The following is a 15,246-nucleotide window of genomic DNA, read 5'->3' on the forward strand; positions in this document are numbered from 1 at the left end:
TGCTAACAAATTCTAGAATTTGATGCAATATTATCTATAAAGCTGTTTGTTTATACCATAGATGAAATATTGGTTTTACATTAAGTTCTATAAACAAAAAACTTGACCGATCAAACACAAAGACATGATGGAAAAAACATAGACTAACTAAAATTATTTATAGTGGTGCACCGATGCGGATACCGATGAATCGTAATCGGCAATTATGGTTACTTTCCGATTAATCGTAATCGGCGATTATCTTAACGATTACTTTGCCGATTATCTACGTCCCGGCTTAATTAAGTAGGTTTTTGCGGTGTAATATTTTGTTACAGATTTTAGGACAAAATACGGTAATATTTGTATATATTACAAAATCCATCAAACTCCGTCATATCATGATTACAGATATTTCGTTAAGTTTAATAAATCCCATTGCCTCGAACAATAACAAATACGTTTTTCCTACACGTTTATTTACGTTTCGTCTTTTGTTTAGTGGCCTTGTACATTACCTATAGCCAGAGATGTAAAATAGATGGCACGCAATCAAAATACCACAAGCAGTTGCAGTGGACTCTATGACAATCGATCTTTTCGAGTTGTAGTAGCGGTTCAAAATCGTGGTCCCGATACCTTCTAGAGTTTATCACTGGGTTTTACAAACTCATTATGAGTGTCTTTGGTAACATTATCCGTTGTTGTTATTTGTATGTGACGTGAAAAGTGAAAAAGTATTTATAATTTTATATATTCAGTCAACATAAATAAAATCACATGTGCTAGAATTGGTTTTGAGTCATTTTTATATAATTATAGTGAGATGGCGAGTAGGGAGAAAAAAAGTGAATTGTGGAAACATTTTTCTATAAACTCAAGTGAACAAAATAAGAAACATGTTTACATTGTTAAACTGTAATTTCTCGATGTAACCTTATGTGATAGTCAATAATAATGCTAGTTTTCCGCAACAAAAACTTACCCATTGTAAATTACAATTATTAGACTGTAGTTCAAGTTGTTTACAATAACAAACATAAATAGAAGTTAATTTAATTTACACTTTGGAATGACTTTATAGCATATTTTATATATTTTTATATTGTTATTATAACTGTATTCTCAATTTTACCTAATCTTGTTATTAAATTCACATGGGGGAAAAAACTTTTGTGTGCATTATTAAACTTAAAAAAATTTGTTCATTATAATCGGTAACTGAATCGGTATCTGCCGATTATTGCTCTCATAATTGGTAATCGAATCGGTAATCGGTAAAGTCATATCGGTGCACCACTAATTATTTATATTTATAGCAAACTTCACTGGTCATGCCAATCTTATCAAATATAATACTGTATTTTTTTATATCACAATAAAAAACAATTTGACTACAAAATCCAGCTAAGTGACTGCTGCTAGATGAACATTAACACGTAACACCACAATTTTCAGTACACATAGATTTAATACTCATTTTGTGCTCTTAGGTATCACAAATAAGGATAAAAAATAAAAAAAACAAATACCTCTTCAAACTTCTTACAAATGAGGGTGAATGCTTTAAAAATAGCATTTGTAGGACCAGTGACAGTAACAATCCGTTCTGGGCATGATCCATCAGATATGTTGATTTTAGCACCAGACTGTAACAAAATAATACAAAAATTAATTACAAATATTAATTTTAATATTAATTAAAAAAATAAAAAATGACACACATGAGGCTTTTAAAAGTTCCATGAAAGTGATATGCTTGAATAAGAACTATGAACAACACTAGGATTTAAGCTTTGTTTCAATAGCAAAACCGTACATGCCTAAAAGTATTTTACAAGCAATGCAGGATTTTGGAAAAGATAAACATAACTGATAACGAGGGGTATACTAAGCAATGTCGGAATGAATTGAAGGGGAAAATGAGAGTATTCCAAGAAAACCACCGGCTCGTGGACACTTCCGCCAATTTTTAAATTGCAAAAACTCTGTCTATGATGCAGCCAGGAACAGAACCCGGATCACATTGGTCGGAGTCCAATGACCTCACCACTCAACTACCACAGACCCTCATTCTGCAAGAAGTCACAGGCTGAACAATACTTATGTATGAAGTGTTCGAAAAATTATAAATTTGTACCTTCAACTGCATAAGTATCTTAAATCTTTTTTTGAGCCATGCAACCTGACACAATCCTGGTGCTTGCATGTGGAATGCCTGCATTCCCAAAACGTTGGTTTCGGTGAAATGTTCCTTTTGTTGCCTCTGCCTCCAGCAAGTAAATGTGGCAAACATTTGTAAACACATTCCTGCTTGCATATCTATACATTTATTAACATATTTTGAAATAATTAAAAATAATTTACTAAATATGTACACAAACTAGCACATTAAAGCTTGATCTCACACGCTATTTTGATTTTTTCATTCTTTTGTAATTACTTTTATTTAAGAGTGGGATAAATATCTACTAGAAATTCCAGCTGCTTGAAGCGTAACATGTGCGCCTGATATTGTACGTTAGACCGATATTGCTCTGAGTCCCTCGCGATAGGCGACACTTCTCAGTCCCACGATAAGGACCGAAAGGGGTGGGGTGGTACTGCGAGACAGTCGGATTTAGTTTTCCTTGCTATCTCTGTGTTAGCTCGGGATATATGAATGGATGTTCATTTATAAATAGCGAAAACAAACGCACGTTTGGTAAAAGGTAATGCTCGTGGTAAATTGCATTTGTCTGTGCGAAGAAAACGGAATAGAGGTAAAAATCTAGCAAATTGGAGAGAGAGAAATAAGTACACAAATTATTTAAAGTATTCATGGGTCATTTTCAATGTATAGCTTCAGGCAGTGTTATTAATAAAAACATGTGTTTTTTTACCTTGATTTAAGGTTAAAGGAAAGCACAAAGACTGAAGTACGCCAATTGCAGAAACTACATCTGAGAATGCTAAAAGCAAGAAGAAATTACATTATGAATAGTTTATATTGTGTATTTTATTTTGTAATAAAGGAAAAACCTTTTTACTTCAGTAACTACTATTCATGGAATATACATGTGTTATATATATGTGATACATTATATATAAAATACATTTTAGTGTTAAATGGGATACAAACAAGAGATACTTTTATATGCTACGTAATGAAACAACATGATAGCTTTGAAAACTTGAAATATTTTTATGTATATTATCAATTTGTATGTAACCGCGAGGTAAACTATTGTAACTTACGTATTTTGTTTACAAATCAGCTTTACAGTTTTGTGTAATTATTCGTATTTTGTGCTGTGCTTTAGTGTTGGAACTGCAAAATCTGTAAAACTTATCCCCCAATAAATGCCTTGCAAAGTAATATCTCACGGTATATTTAGTTCATTTAATTTTTATACAACTATTATTATTTGGTTGAAAATAAGATGTATGCCAAGTAACCTAAAAGCAACTAAAAATTATTAATTTTAAATCCACAATCCAGTTAAATATTTGTAAATAAACGGTAGGTACTGTAAAATATATAGCTATGTGCAAAGAATACTCTAAGAATAATGTAAATGAGGTGGACGCGAATGCAATGACAAGAGAAATGCAGAGTAACCCGACAAGACATGTGTTATTGAAAACCAGAACTTCCTCTACACCCCTTCCACACATTCGTCAACAAGGCGCAGTTCAGTTAACAGCGGGAACCCGACCACTCTAATGGCGAGGATTATCTTCAGCGCTCGGTCCTGCTGAAGGGATGGAATAAAAGTGTCCTATCTCCAAACAGTGAAGTGGCAAATTTTCGGCTCAAACATGAATGTGCAGTGACTTACGCGTGTGCAAGTAATTCACAATTGTATGAAGATAATTATTTCCAAAAATCATATACAACTATAAAAGAATGTTACATGTAAATTGTTCAGTTTTTACTTTTTTGTTATTCCGATTACTTTATTTTCTGCAAGTTGTCAAATTTGCGCTAATATAAACCTTTTTACTAATTAATTTTGCTTATTAATAACAACATTAACTGCATTCTGACAACTGGGATCAGTCATTATACCTTTCCTCAATGATGTGTAAAAATCTCATTCATCTGCATTAACTGGTTTGACCTCTACTTGCCGTCGCATTGACCACTAAAACAGCTCTAAATGAAGCCCTTTATCACCCTCTTAAGGGCCATTTCTAACATTTTATCTAGATAACTCTCTTGCTGCTGTTGTTTCACAAATTTTTTTCAACAAATATTCACTTAAAGAGTAATATCATGGTCATAATTTGATTATCATCACTTGGGCAACTTTTTATACCCATTATGTAACATTAAACTTAATATTTGTTGAAAATATTTGTAGCAGATCAAAAAATGCAAGGCAGGTATACAGTTAAAATTTTAGAAATAGCCCTTAAATAAAAATGATGAAAAAACAAAATCAAAATGGTGTGAGACTGAGCCTTAATATACAGAGCATGGCTCTAACGGATTAGCTGCAGCAGCATTTTCTTACTCTGGATTTAAAAGCAGCTATAACAGAATTCCATTATACTACTACACAATTATTTCTCAACCAATAAACAAGAAAAATAGACTCCATAGACCTCTTCATCCTCGGTTCAAAGTCGTCTGTTCATTGGCTGCTACAGTTTTGTTTTAAGTGGGTTGCTCATGATTCAGCACTTCTTTAGCACCAGGTTTGTTATTGGTACTCGAATCCCCACACATACTGTAGTACAATTAAAATGAATTTGAGTTTCGGCCTGTCGTGAAATGAATCTGAATTTTTTTCTAATATCTATTTGTTTGTTGCTCAATGACAAAGAACCAGATTTGATGACTGCAGTGCTTCAATCATTTTTCCCCCAAGACTGAAAACCTGTAGTACACTCAATAAACAAACTCCTTGCCAAACAAATTTTAAGAGCCTGTAAAACTATTTGGGGGCATTTTCCATTCTAATTATGCAACAATTCATGATCAGAAATTTTATATGTGTGTTATGAATTTATCAAAAGTATATTTTTTATTGTGATTTGAGGAGTTTAAACTATAACACAAAACTAATACATTAACACTGTTTATGAATTATTGTAAATGTATTTTAGTGTTCACTAGCTAGCTAGAGTGAGTTATCTTTTAAGAATCACTATAAAAAGACTGATAAGAAATTAATATCAAGTTTTAAATTATTTTTTTTTATATACAGGCTTCAAATTCAAATTTAAGTAGTCAATACTGTGTCAATATGTTTGCGAAGATAATAACAGAAATACTGGATTATATCCACAGATGTAAGGTGTAGCAGTAAACCTATTCTTTACACAAGACAAAATATATTTATGATTAAGTGTTACACAAATATTGTTTTCCCATTCACTGCGATATATGACAAAACTCTATTTCAGTTTGTAAAAATTATTTTTTTTAAAAAATGAATGAAAGCTTTAAAGTAGAATAACAGACAAAATAAATAATGAAAAACAACTTTTACCTCGAAGAAAATATGTTGTGAACACTAATTAGCAATTTTACAGTAAAACAGAAAGCGATAATCGACAAATAATAATAATTCCACACCACTCAACGAGATAAGAATATTAGCACTTTTTATAGTGGTTTCGCCATGAGCCCTAGAAATGTGAATTGAAACTGTAATGCCACTATGGACTGCACTGAACAAAATGAATAGATTTTTCTCCACTTTTAGTTACAAATATTGCTGTATTATACAGAAACTTTATTTTTTCCTACCACATTTATGATTCCTTTACTGATGGCAACTAAACCAAGCAATTCTAGACATTTTATATTCATAAGCTTGTTCTGTTTTGATCAAAAATTACTATCAAAATTTGTGAATGTGTTAATGCTACACTTGAGTCTAGGTAATAATATAAAGTTTTATTTTTACTTGGGGGTTCAGGGTTAACGTCCTGTTGACAGAGAAATAATTTTAAAGACGGCAACACACAATGAAGCAGAACAAGGGTGTTGGGAAAGGACTTGGCCATGGGCCTAAAGCCTAAAGAAAAGAAACATTTCAACCTTTTTCTGGGGTGATTTCAGAATAACATAGAAAATCAAAATAGGTTGACCAAACTGATATTCAAACAAGGGGTCTTTGGAACGCAAGAACAGTGATTTACCGCACCACCTCACACCATGGTACGGTTTTACATGACTCAGTTATGAACATCGTCACAGAATCACCAGAGTAAAAGTGGGCTCCGAATCACTACGTACTCAAGTCATGCAAAGGACTACAGTCCAAACAACCACCCTCACTAAATGAGCACACTAGTGATCTTGATTACAGAGTAATATTAAATAAATAATAAATAAACACCATAAATAAATAAATAAAATATATACATGTTAAATTAACATACATATATAAACTCAAAGACATATAACTGTTAACTTATAGTGACATTTTAGTATCATACTTACAAGCTAATATCAAAATAGCACGGAAAAAACTGAAGCCACAACTGTATCTACTAAGGTGTTTCCAAATAGACTGTGATTATTAAATATTCAGATGACTGTTACATAACAATTTAAAAACTAAAGCATTACATGTTATTCTTACCTCTTCTCGAAACCTTTTCACGATTTCACCCTTTTTTCCAATGATACTTCCAACCTCCTGAAACAAAATTGCATAGCATTTTGAGAATACTATATGCTAATTACCAAACATATGTTTTCACAATGGCCATAAAACATAACTTTTCAAATAATATGAACAATGATAGAACATTATTACTCCAGTAAATAATGTAGTTTTAAAACCAGAAGCATTTAAACATTAAATTCTGTTCCATTACTGTTAGTAAACTAATGGCAATCAATTTATATTGTTAACATTTATTAACAGTGAAATCCATTGTGAAAAATGGATGACAAAATGACATTACGTTGCCTATAAAATTTTGAATGAAGGTTTTTATAATAATTCCAAAACAAAAAAAAAATTGAATAAATAGACTATTTTGTCTTTGAAGGGGCCTGGCTACTCGGGAAACCACAAGCCGTGCCCTGAGATTGGGTTTTACTAGATAAGTAAAAGTGCCTACATCCAATAAGTATAAGTACATCCAATTCAGCAAAATTTCACAATTTTTTTTACACAAAGAAAAAAAAAAGAACTATTCTAGTTTTGTGTTTCCAAGTTTTCAAAATAGGAAAATCACTGCAAAACACGTACTTAAAATTAACTTTTACATACTTTTTTTTAAGCCACTTCAAATGAGATTTTTGTTGAAAAAACCCCCATTGTGAAAAATGTCTGAATAATACCAAATATTATAAAACATGTAAAACCCTATCCCGGTGCATGGCTGGGTCTTCGGGTATGCAGGACTGTTGGAGAGGGGAGCGGAAGAGAAAGTGAAGCTATCCATTGTTGTAGGACTTCAGGCGGAGTCTTGGCAAATACAGCAGATCTAGCGAGGCTGACCCGACCCCAAGTTAATGCGAGCTACGCATCTCGCTGGGGCTCACGTGTTATATTTAGTCCACAAGGTGGTCTTCACAGTTGGTGGGGAACACACACTTTTTCCCCACAGCATGCAGCAGGTACCATCACAAATGATCATTTAAAACCATGCAGTGATATTGATCCGATTTGGAGATCAGAGCCAACTACCTACCCTGCATGACGGAAGATGTACTAGACAACTCAAAACTACAAAAAATTAATTTTGGTGGGACTTATTACACAACCAATTTTCTTCGTAAAAAAATAACTGAAACTCATATTTGAACATGCTGCAGCGCTTTGCTTTTCCTTAGCCAAGCTGCCTTTTCCAACAGTACGGTGCTCACTCAATATGGTGTGTCACTCAACGTGATGCAAGCTCTAGGTGAAACTGTCTCTAATGGACAAAAAAAAGTCGTCTCTATATTACCCACACACTACACAAGTGCATTCAATAGAAATCAATGCAACTACAATTTCTTTGACACTGTTCTCGCCATCTGCCGCAAATGGAAAATTATGCGAGCAAGGATCATGCAGCCCCAGTGTGCAACATTTGGAGGATTGATCCCTAAATCATTATTTGGCTAAAAATCATTAAATATTTAATTTAAGAGCAGAATGGTGCAAATGCCCTCCACACCGAGTACAATTAATGATGTAATTGTAAATAGAACATGCAATACTATACAACAGGGATTTTTAGTGGCTGAACAGAAAAGAAAAAAAAAAGTTAACTAAAAGGTACACATCTCCAATGCTGTCAGTTACAGATATCTCATGCATAAACCATTAACAAATTGTATTTTATAAGTCATCAGTCTAAAAGGTAACAACATGATTATAGTTGGTTCATGAGAGAATAATCACTTATAAATCCCAGCTTCTGCTTTCCTCCAAGTCAATAAGACTGTCAGACATGAAACTACTTGTTCTAATGTGTTGTCATTGGAAAGGGTGTGTGAATGTTTTATTTTGTGTTTTTGAGCCAGGATGTTTTTCAAATGTTGGTTTCAATTGTTTAGATCATCATGACTACAAGCAAAGCCAGAAGTTGATAAAAATACCTTGTATAGTATACAATATTAACATTTTGATAGTAAAAACTAACTTTTAATTTGTGTACATGTACTTGGTAGATACTTGAAAGTACAAAAAAACAAGTAAATAACACAAAGTATTTTTGATTTTGCCTGAAGGCAACTAACTGATTTATTTCATAATCCACTTTACTTTAAAATAATATATTACATACGTAATTGTATGTGGCTAAATGGAATTTGACATCCTCAACTGCAGTCCAGATGAAGCAATATAATGCATCCAGCCACAGGCATATGCCATTTTGAGGAGCACTCTGAGTTGACTATCACTTATATTAGGTGGCAACTTCACCCACGCAGTAAAGTAGTTCCACTTAATAAACACTCTAGAAAATCCTGCAAACTGCAGCATACGAGATAAAATATTAAAAATACATACAGTTCCAATTTTTTAAGCTTTAACTAGATTTTCTTGAAATTTACACTACAGCTGTTTAAAAAAGAATACAGTAATTGTTTTATGATATAAAATTTGATTCTTTAATAATTAAGAACTGCCATGAAGTATTTTAATCTATTAATTTTATTAATTTCAATTTGTAGGTAGCATTTAAGTTAATCATTTTGCTGAGTTGAGAAACTTTTATGGAATGTCATCTAGAACTATTTTCTGGGGCGGAAAATTAACTGATTAGGCGACAATGGCATGGCAGCGTGGTGTGACGTGGGTAGCACCGCGGAGGAACAAGGAATTGTAAGCCACACTTGGTGCGGTGTGGACTTATCGCATAAAGTGGGAATTCGGTTGGATGGACCTAGTTATCCTTGTGTTGGCATGCAATAGGAGTTGCAACAAGTTAAGTGCAGTGAGCTACGAAGAGCAAGCGTGTTAACTGACTGATATTTTTAAAAATTGCAATTTTACAGAAAGAAATTAAAGTCTCTGTGAATATAGTTTTAAAATGTAGCAGCTTTGAATTGGGGAGTATGATGCAGAGTTGCAAATTGAGGGCCAGTGAAATTTTAAATATAAACTGTGCTACCGAGAATATTTAGGGGAGATATATGGAGTACCAAATTGCTGTGGTGTGAAACATAGAGTTCGGAGAAAAAAAAAATTTCAAGGTCACTTTTAAGAGTTTGGAAGAAGCTCACACACTCGCTACTGCATCTGCCTAAGGTGTGCTAGCCAATCCCACAGACACCACCTCTCTTACTGCATGCTTTCAATGGATATAAGTACTGGAAATTTCATTTATTTGTTTTCTAAAACATCAGTGCCCTAATTAGAATTTATTTAGGAAGTGATTGCTGCCATTAACTCTTAAAATTGCAGCAACTCAGGCTACTGCCCTCGCAACTTTGTCAATGACTTTATTAAAGATTCATTATGCTTTTGTAATTAGAAATGAAATAGTTTTTTTTCTTTGGTATAAATGTTATTGCATCGCAAAATGGCAGCCATGTTCAGTGTTTGGTAAAGGAAAAACTTAATGATAAAACTTTATTTCTTTTATTTATGCTAGACAATCTAAAAGGTAACCAGATATATTTTCTGGAACTTAAATAATATATCAATCAACCTTCAATAAAATTTTCTTCAAATGTTTATGCAGGTAAAAGCCAGGCCAATTTGAGCTAGCCGTAGGTTTGGATGTTACAAAACAGCCCCTGATAAAGAACTGAGAAGTGCAGCTGTAAAGGGGTTTTTGTGCAAATCCTGGCAAGTAAAATTCTGTGATAGAACTTTTAATAAACATTTCAGAAATAATTTGGTGTGGGACTGTAGAGTATTATCAGTAAGCAGTAGCAAGAAGACCAAGAAGACAAGCAGTACACATGCCACAGTAAAATGTGAGCAAGTAAACGTCACAGTGCGTCACACTGGAGTTAGTGGCACACAAAATAGACAGACATACAGTACTAAATTTTTTTTCTAAAATTTTATTTTACTAAAAAAAAAAACTTTTACGCAGCTTGACACTAAAAAGAGCCACCAAAGCACAGTGTGTCTTCGAAGCTTGTTCTGCTGACTTGAATTATAAAAGGCTAATATATTATCTTTATTTAACAACTTTTAGCAAACCACCAGATTGTTCCTTTTTATAATAGGTAGTCTTTAGTTGCTGCATGTCCTGATATGAAGTTTATCACATTCATTCTTGGGTGACCTATCAGAGTTATGCCCACAAACCAATCTGAGAGTGTTTGATCATTACACAGAAATTACCATATAAAAACCTATTTTTTAGTTGTAAATAACTGTATCAAAACCAATTTTCATGCAATAAATAATGCATAATAGGTAACAAAAAGTTGTTTTCATCAATTTGAACCAAAAATATTACATATGCTTTTGCCCATAACATACATAGGTATTACCATAGAACTTAGTTTTCTCACCTCAATTATCATAAATAAATCAGGTTTAAAAGAAAATATCATAAAAATTATAGGGTGAAATACATAAATTATCATGCCTATCCTATGATAAAGTGCCAGGAAACTAAACTGAACCTTTAAAAGTCAAACATACAAACTCAACATCAGTGTAATGTGATTATTGCGTATAACCTAGGCCAACAACACACATCAAAGCTCATAAAAGACAAGCCTCAAAATCCCAAGGTAAACATTTTGCGAAAGTCGGCATGCAAGTATCTTACCTTCCCCTGCATAATGAGCCGGATGGTAAGAGTGACATTGGGGTCGTCATTAGGCATAGATTTGCTGTCCATGGTGTCCATTGTGTTAGTGAAGAGTGACAAGGTATGTGGCGGTTGGGGCCGGTAAAGGGGGTTGGTGGAGCTACAACTCAGCTCACTTCACTCTGAAAACACACAAAAGAGAGATACTTACTACAACTTCATTTCAAGTATACACATTACATATTGATGGCTTAGTGCATAACATTTTTTATGATATGGCACTTTTCATAACGTTGATATTTCACGAACTGAATTGTTTGCAAACTGATTTGTGTGTGATTCACGTAATATAACAACATGAATTTTGGACTTGGATAGTTTATTTGGGTGTAATGTGTTTGCACACATTTGATTTGTACACATGTGTAACTTAATGTTTCACAAAACAACAAAACCTCAAAATCAACCAAAAATTTACTCACAATTTTTATGGAATTAAGCCATCACTACATCATTGCAAAAACGACCATATTTGAACTAAGTCAACAGGAAAAAATTAACAGTATAGAAGTAATATAAACTATAGTTCTCAGCCTCAAAACACCAACAAGTGCAAGGAAATTGATTGTTTGTGTAATGAAGAAAAGAAAAGTCTAGATCTGTGAAATTTGACACGCAGATTCTTCAGGCAGGGTCCGTTTTCACCTGAAAGTGATCTTTTCAAAATTTCATTAAGTTTTATTTAATAGATTTTTTAATGATTTTCGCCCCTCACTATTCTGTGCAAAAAACCTTTCCATAATTAAAGGAATAAAAAAAGTCAGGTATTTAAAACTCTTTGCAGGTTTTTGTTGCCATATTTGTTATAATTGTGAAATTTAATTCACAGCAAATTTAACTTTTACATATGATTTCTTTCTTTACTGCAGTCCTGTGAGGCCGATAACACTGCAGTTTTTATTCAAGTTCAGAATAAAATAAGTTACATTTTAATATTTCTTCTGTGCTATTTGTGTGTTATTTATTAAATTCTTTCACTTTAAAAATAAAAGCTAATTTAATTATACTTAAGACCTTAAAATTGTTGAATCCCAGATATGGTTTTTTTTCCTGTTAATATTGTATCAATCTTTTTTATATTTCATAACTTAATTTTCATAATTTTATTTAGTTAAAGGAGCAGGTATATTGAGCAATGTGAGAGTGTTCTGCCTGTGGACTGCTACAGCAAGGCACATCTAGTTAGTATATAACATCTGTAAACATAAAAGGTAAGTATGTATATGGTAATGTGTAATCCTCAATTTTTATAATCAAATCACAAAATTATTTCAAATAGACTAAAATCATGCTTAGTTACACTTTCTTTAATCTGAACACTTTTCAAATGCTAGCTGTAAAATGTTTAATTAGGTAAATTTTAACATTTACCTTTTAAATTTTCCAAGAGCTGTAAAACTATACAAGCTAACAGGAATACTCTGCAGCGATAGTTATAAATGTTTAACGCACAAGCTCATTGTGCCTGCATACGTACCTCTCAGCCCAAGCACTGTATCGAACTGAGGAGCAGTAAGCCAACAGGATAACACCCATGCTACCCTACTAGTGTCGCGCTCCCTCAAGATACCCTACAACTACCAAATGCTCCCAAGCTACCTACGTCCAGGCAAGCTCTTTACTTTCCCTGCGCCATTCGAAACCTTCATTTTTTTCCTCACCAACAGATTACTGCATTACTCTTCAGTCTCTCTTCTATTTTGTTTCTGTTTAGCCTGATTCTTTTTTTAATTCTGTGTGCTAAGTAAGGTTTCCAACTTAAGTATCTGCTATGATTGAAAACACTGTTTATAATGTAGTTCTGGGCATACATTATATAAAAGATATGGGGATATTACAACATGCTGCATTAAGAAGACCCTTTCATGAGTGATTTTCAAAAATGTTTAATTGGTTACATCTGGAACTATTTCACTTACACTTGTATATACAATCATTATGGTTAAAATATGGTCAATGGTGATTAGAATAAAATTTGATGGTCATTATCAGACTTTACTCACCCACTACGTATATTCCTTTTATCATTAAATATAACTCTAACTTATCCCATGAAGGTAAATGTTTAACATATTTTCATCAACACTGCTACTTAAAACTCTGTTCGTTGTTTAATTTTAAAAAAAACTAGCAATGCATAGAGCAGCTGTGACCGACCCATGGCCTGTAGTTCATTTTAGGCCCACCCTGGGCCCGGGCAATGGCCCTTCATGCTAACAGAACATCCCTATTTAACTGCTCAATCAATTTAAATAAAACATCTTAATACTTTTTTTTACAAATTTAAATTTAAATATTAAATTTTGTAGCTGTAAATTAAATCTGCGGTTTGACTTGACTAATGCTGTGTTGCTTGTACTTGTGGTATCACAAATCAAAGCAACATATCCTTGGGGTGAGGGGGGGGGAAGGAGGAGGTGTTTTTAGTCGATGCTCGCGCCACATGGCGCGCGTCTGTGGCGTGCTGACGCGGATCCCCGCGTCTCACGGTGGCGGTCAACATTATTGTTGCTCAGGAGAGCGCGGGTTGTTTTAAAATGGTCTCTTTGGTTCACACCGTGTTGAAAGTCCAGATCTGGTGCCTACAACGATAAAACTTTACGCGGAAAGGTTTTGGGTGGAAGGTGTGAGCAATGGTTGTACCGATTTTGTTGACCTGGCGGCTGCAAGAAAGAACGAAGCAGGTACCTATATAAGCAATATTCTGTATGTGTATTTTTAAAGTAAAAAGTTTAAATCATCACATTCATGGAGAAAAGCTTAGCTTTTTGGACAAATATAAATTGCTAGGTGATAAAATGCTATTGCAAATTTCTTGAAATATAAAACAAAGACATTCATACTAGAATTTGCACTGTCGTGTTTTGCCACACATGTTAACAATATTAAAGAACAATCATTTAAGCCTAACTGTTCTAAAGTAAGTACTAAGTAAACCGAAAACTGGCGCAGTTTCAATAATAAAAAATCTAGAACACAACGACGAAACTCAGATTGTTTTTATAAAAGAATTTTCAAACACACATTTGATTCTGCCTCGGCACTGATCCATCTGCACTACAAAAATAATCTTCAAAACTTTTCTCTGATCATTAAAGCTGATCGTGGACCACCTTTTTCCACTACAGTTCTACCTTCGCCTAGTCCAACAACATTCACAGTGCTGTCAAAGTCTACAACATCCCTCTATCTTACAAAGTTGTGTAGTTTGCAACACGCCTTTATGGTGGTTTCAGCATTCCGCGTGGTTACATTCAGCGGCCTGTGGAGAATACGTCATTTATTTGTAAGAATTCCAAAAGAACATTCTATGTGACATCCCGCTCACGAAAGTTGGTAATTGAAAATTTTCTTCTGGGTGAAAGATTTTTTTATTTTTTTTACCGTATTGAATTTGCATGTGCGTGGAAATGTCCGCTAGGCAACAGTTATGATGTACTTGCGTGCATCTATAATGATCGCTGTTGCCTACAACGAAACCGACGACGTACGATTAGACCATGGAGAAGAGCATCATCGGAGTCCATGGCCAAACTACTTTCCTCTGTGGCGCTTCTCTTCAGTCTATTCATTTCTACGGGCCACCTCGCGTTTAAGAGGTTTACACTTCTGACATAGAAGCGCCTGATGTCCAAGCCGGCATCTCCGCTAGCTATGTGACATCAGGAACTTGTAGATCATCAGAATCTTCCATATGTTGATTTAAGATCGAGATTTCAATATCAATGATACCAGTGACAGTTTCAAAAATATGTTCTTTCGATTATTCTTGAAATGGGCAAAAGTGATTTAACAAAAACCATCATGGACACACCCCATTACTGGTTTATGCTGGTTCGTACAAAAAAACTTTAGAAATGGGTAGCAAAGATGACTAGTTAGTACAGACGCATATGGAGAAAGAGCCAATATCAGCTGCTGTCAAATGTTACGTGCTGAGACAACATTTCCAAAAAAATTCTACAGTTTCAAAACTGTCAATCTTTACATATTGATCCCAAAATTTTGGCCTCAAAATGTCACCCTCGACATGATTCACTTATG

At 33.7% G+C, this 15,246-nt stretch overlaps 1 protein-coding gene across 13 annotated transcripts in view; it reads right to left on the minus strand.

Moving 5' to 3' along the window:
- The window catches only part of LOC134533152 (poly(rC)-binding protein 3), a 162,101-nt gene that overhangs the window by 59,500 nt on the left and 87,355 nt on the right, over positions 1–15,246 (minus strand). For all 13 annotated transcript variants that reach the window (XM_063370479.1, XM_063370478.1, XM_063370480.1 and 10 more), the window contains 3 exons: positions 11,161–11,324; positions 6,561–6,617; positions 1,512–1,628 (listed from right to left, as the gene is read on the minus strand). In XM_063370479.1, the coding sequence (XP_063226549.1) occupies positions 1,512–1,628; positions 6,561–6,617; positions 11,161–11,241 (255 nt within the window). In that variant the 5' untranslated portion in view covers positions 11,242–11,324. The remainder of the gene's footprint in view (positions 1–1,511; positions 1,629–6,560; positions 6,618–11,160; positions 11,325–15,246) is intronic.

Source organism: Bacillus rossius, chromosome 6 (genome assembly GCF_032445375.1).
Source record: "Bacillus rossius redtenbacheri isolate Brsri chromosome 6, Brsri_v3, whole genome shotgun sequence".
NCBI classification, from domain to species: Eukaryota; Metazoa; Arthropoda; class Insecta; order Phasmatodea; family Bacillidae; genus Bacillus; species Bacillus rossius.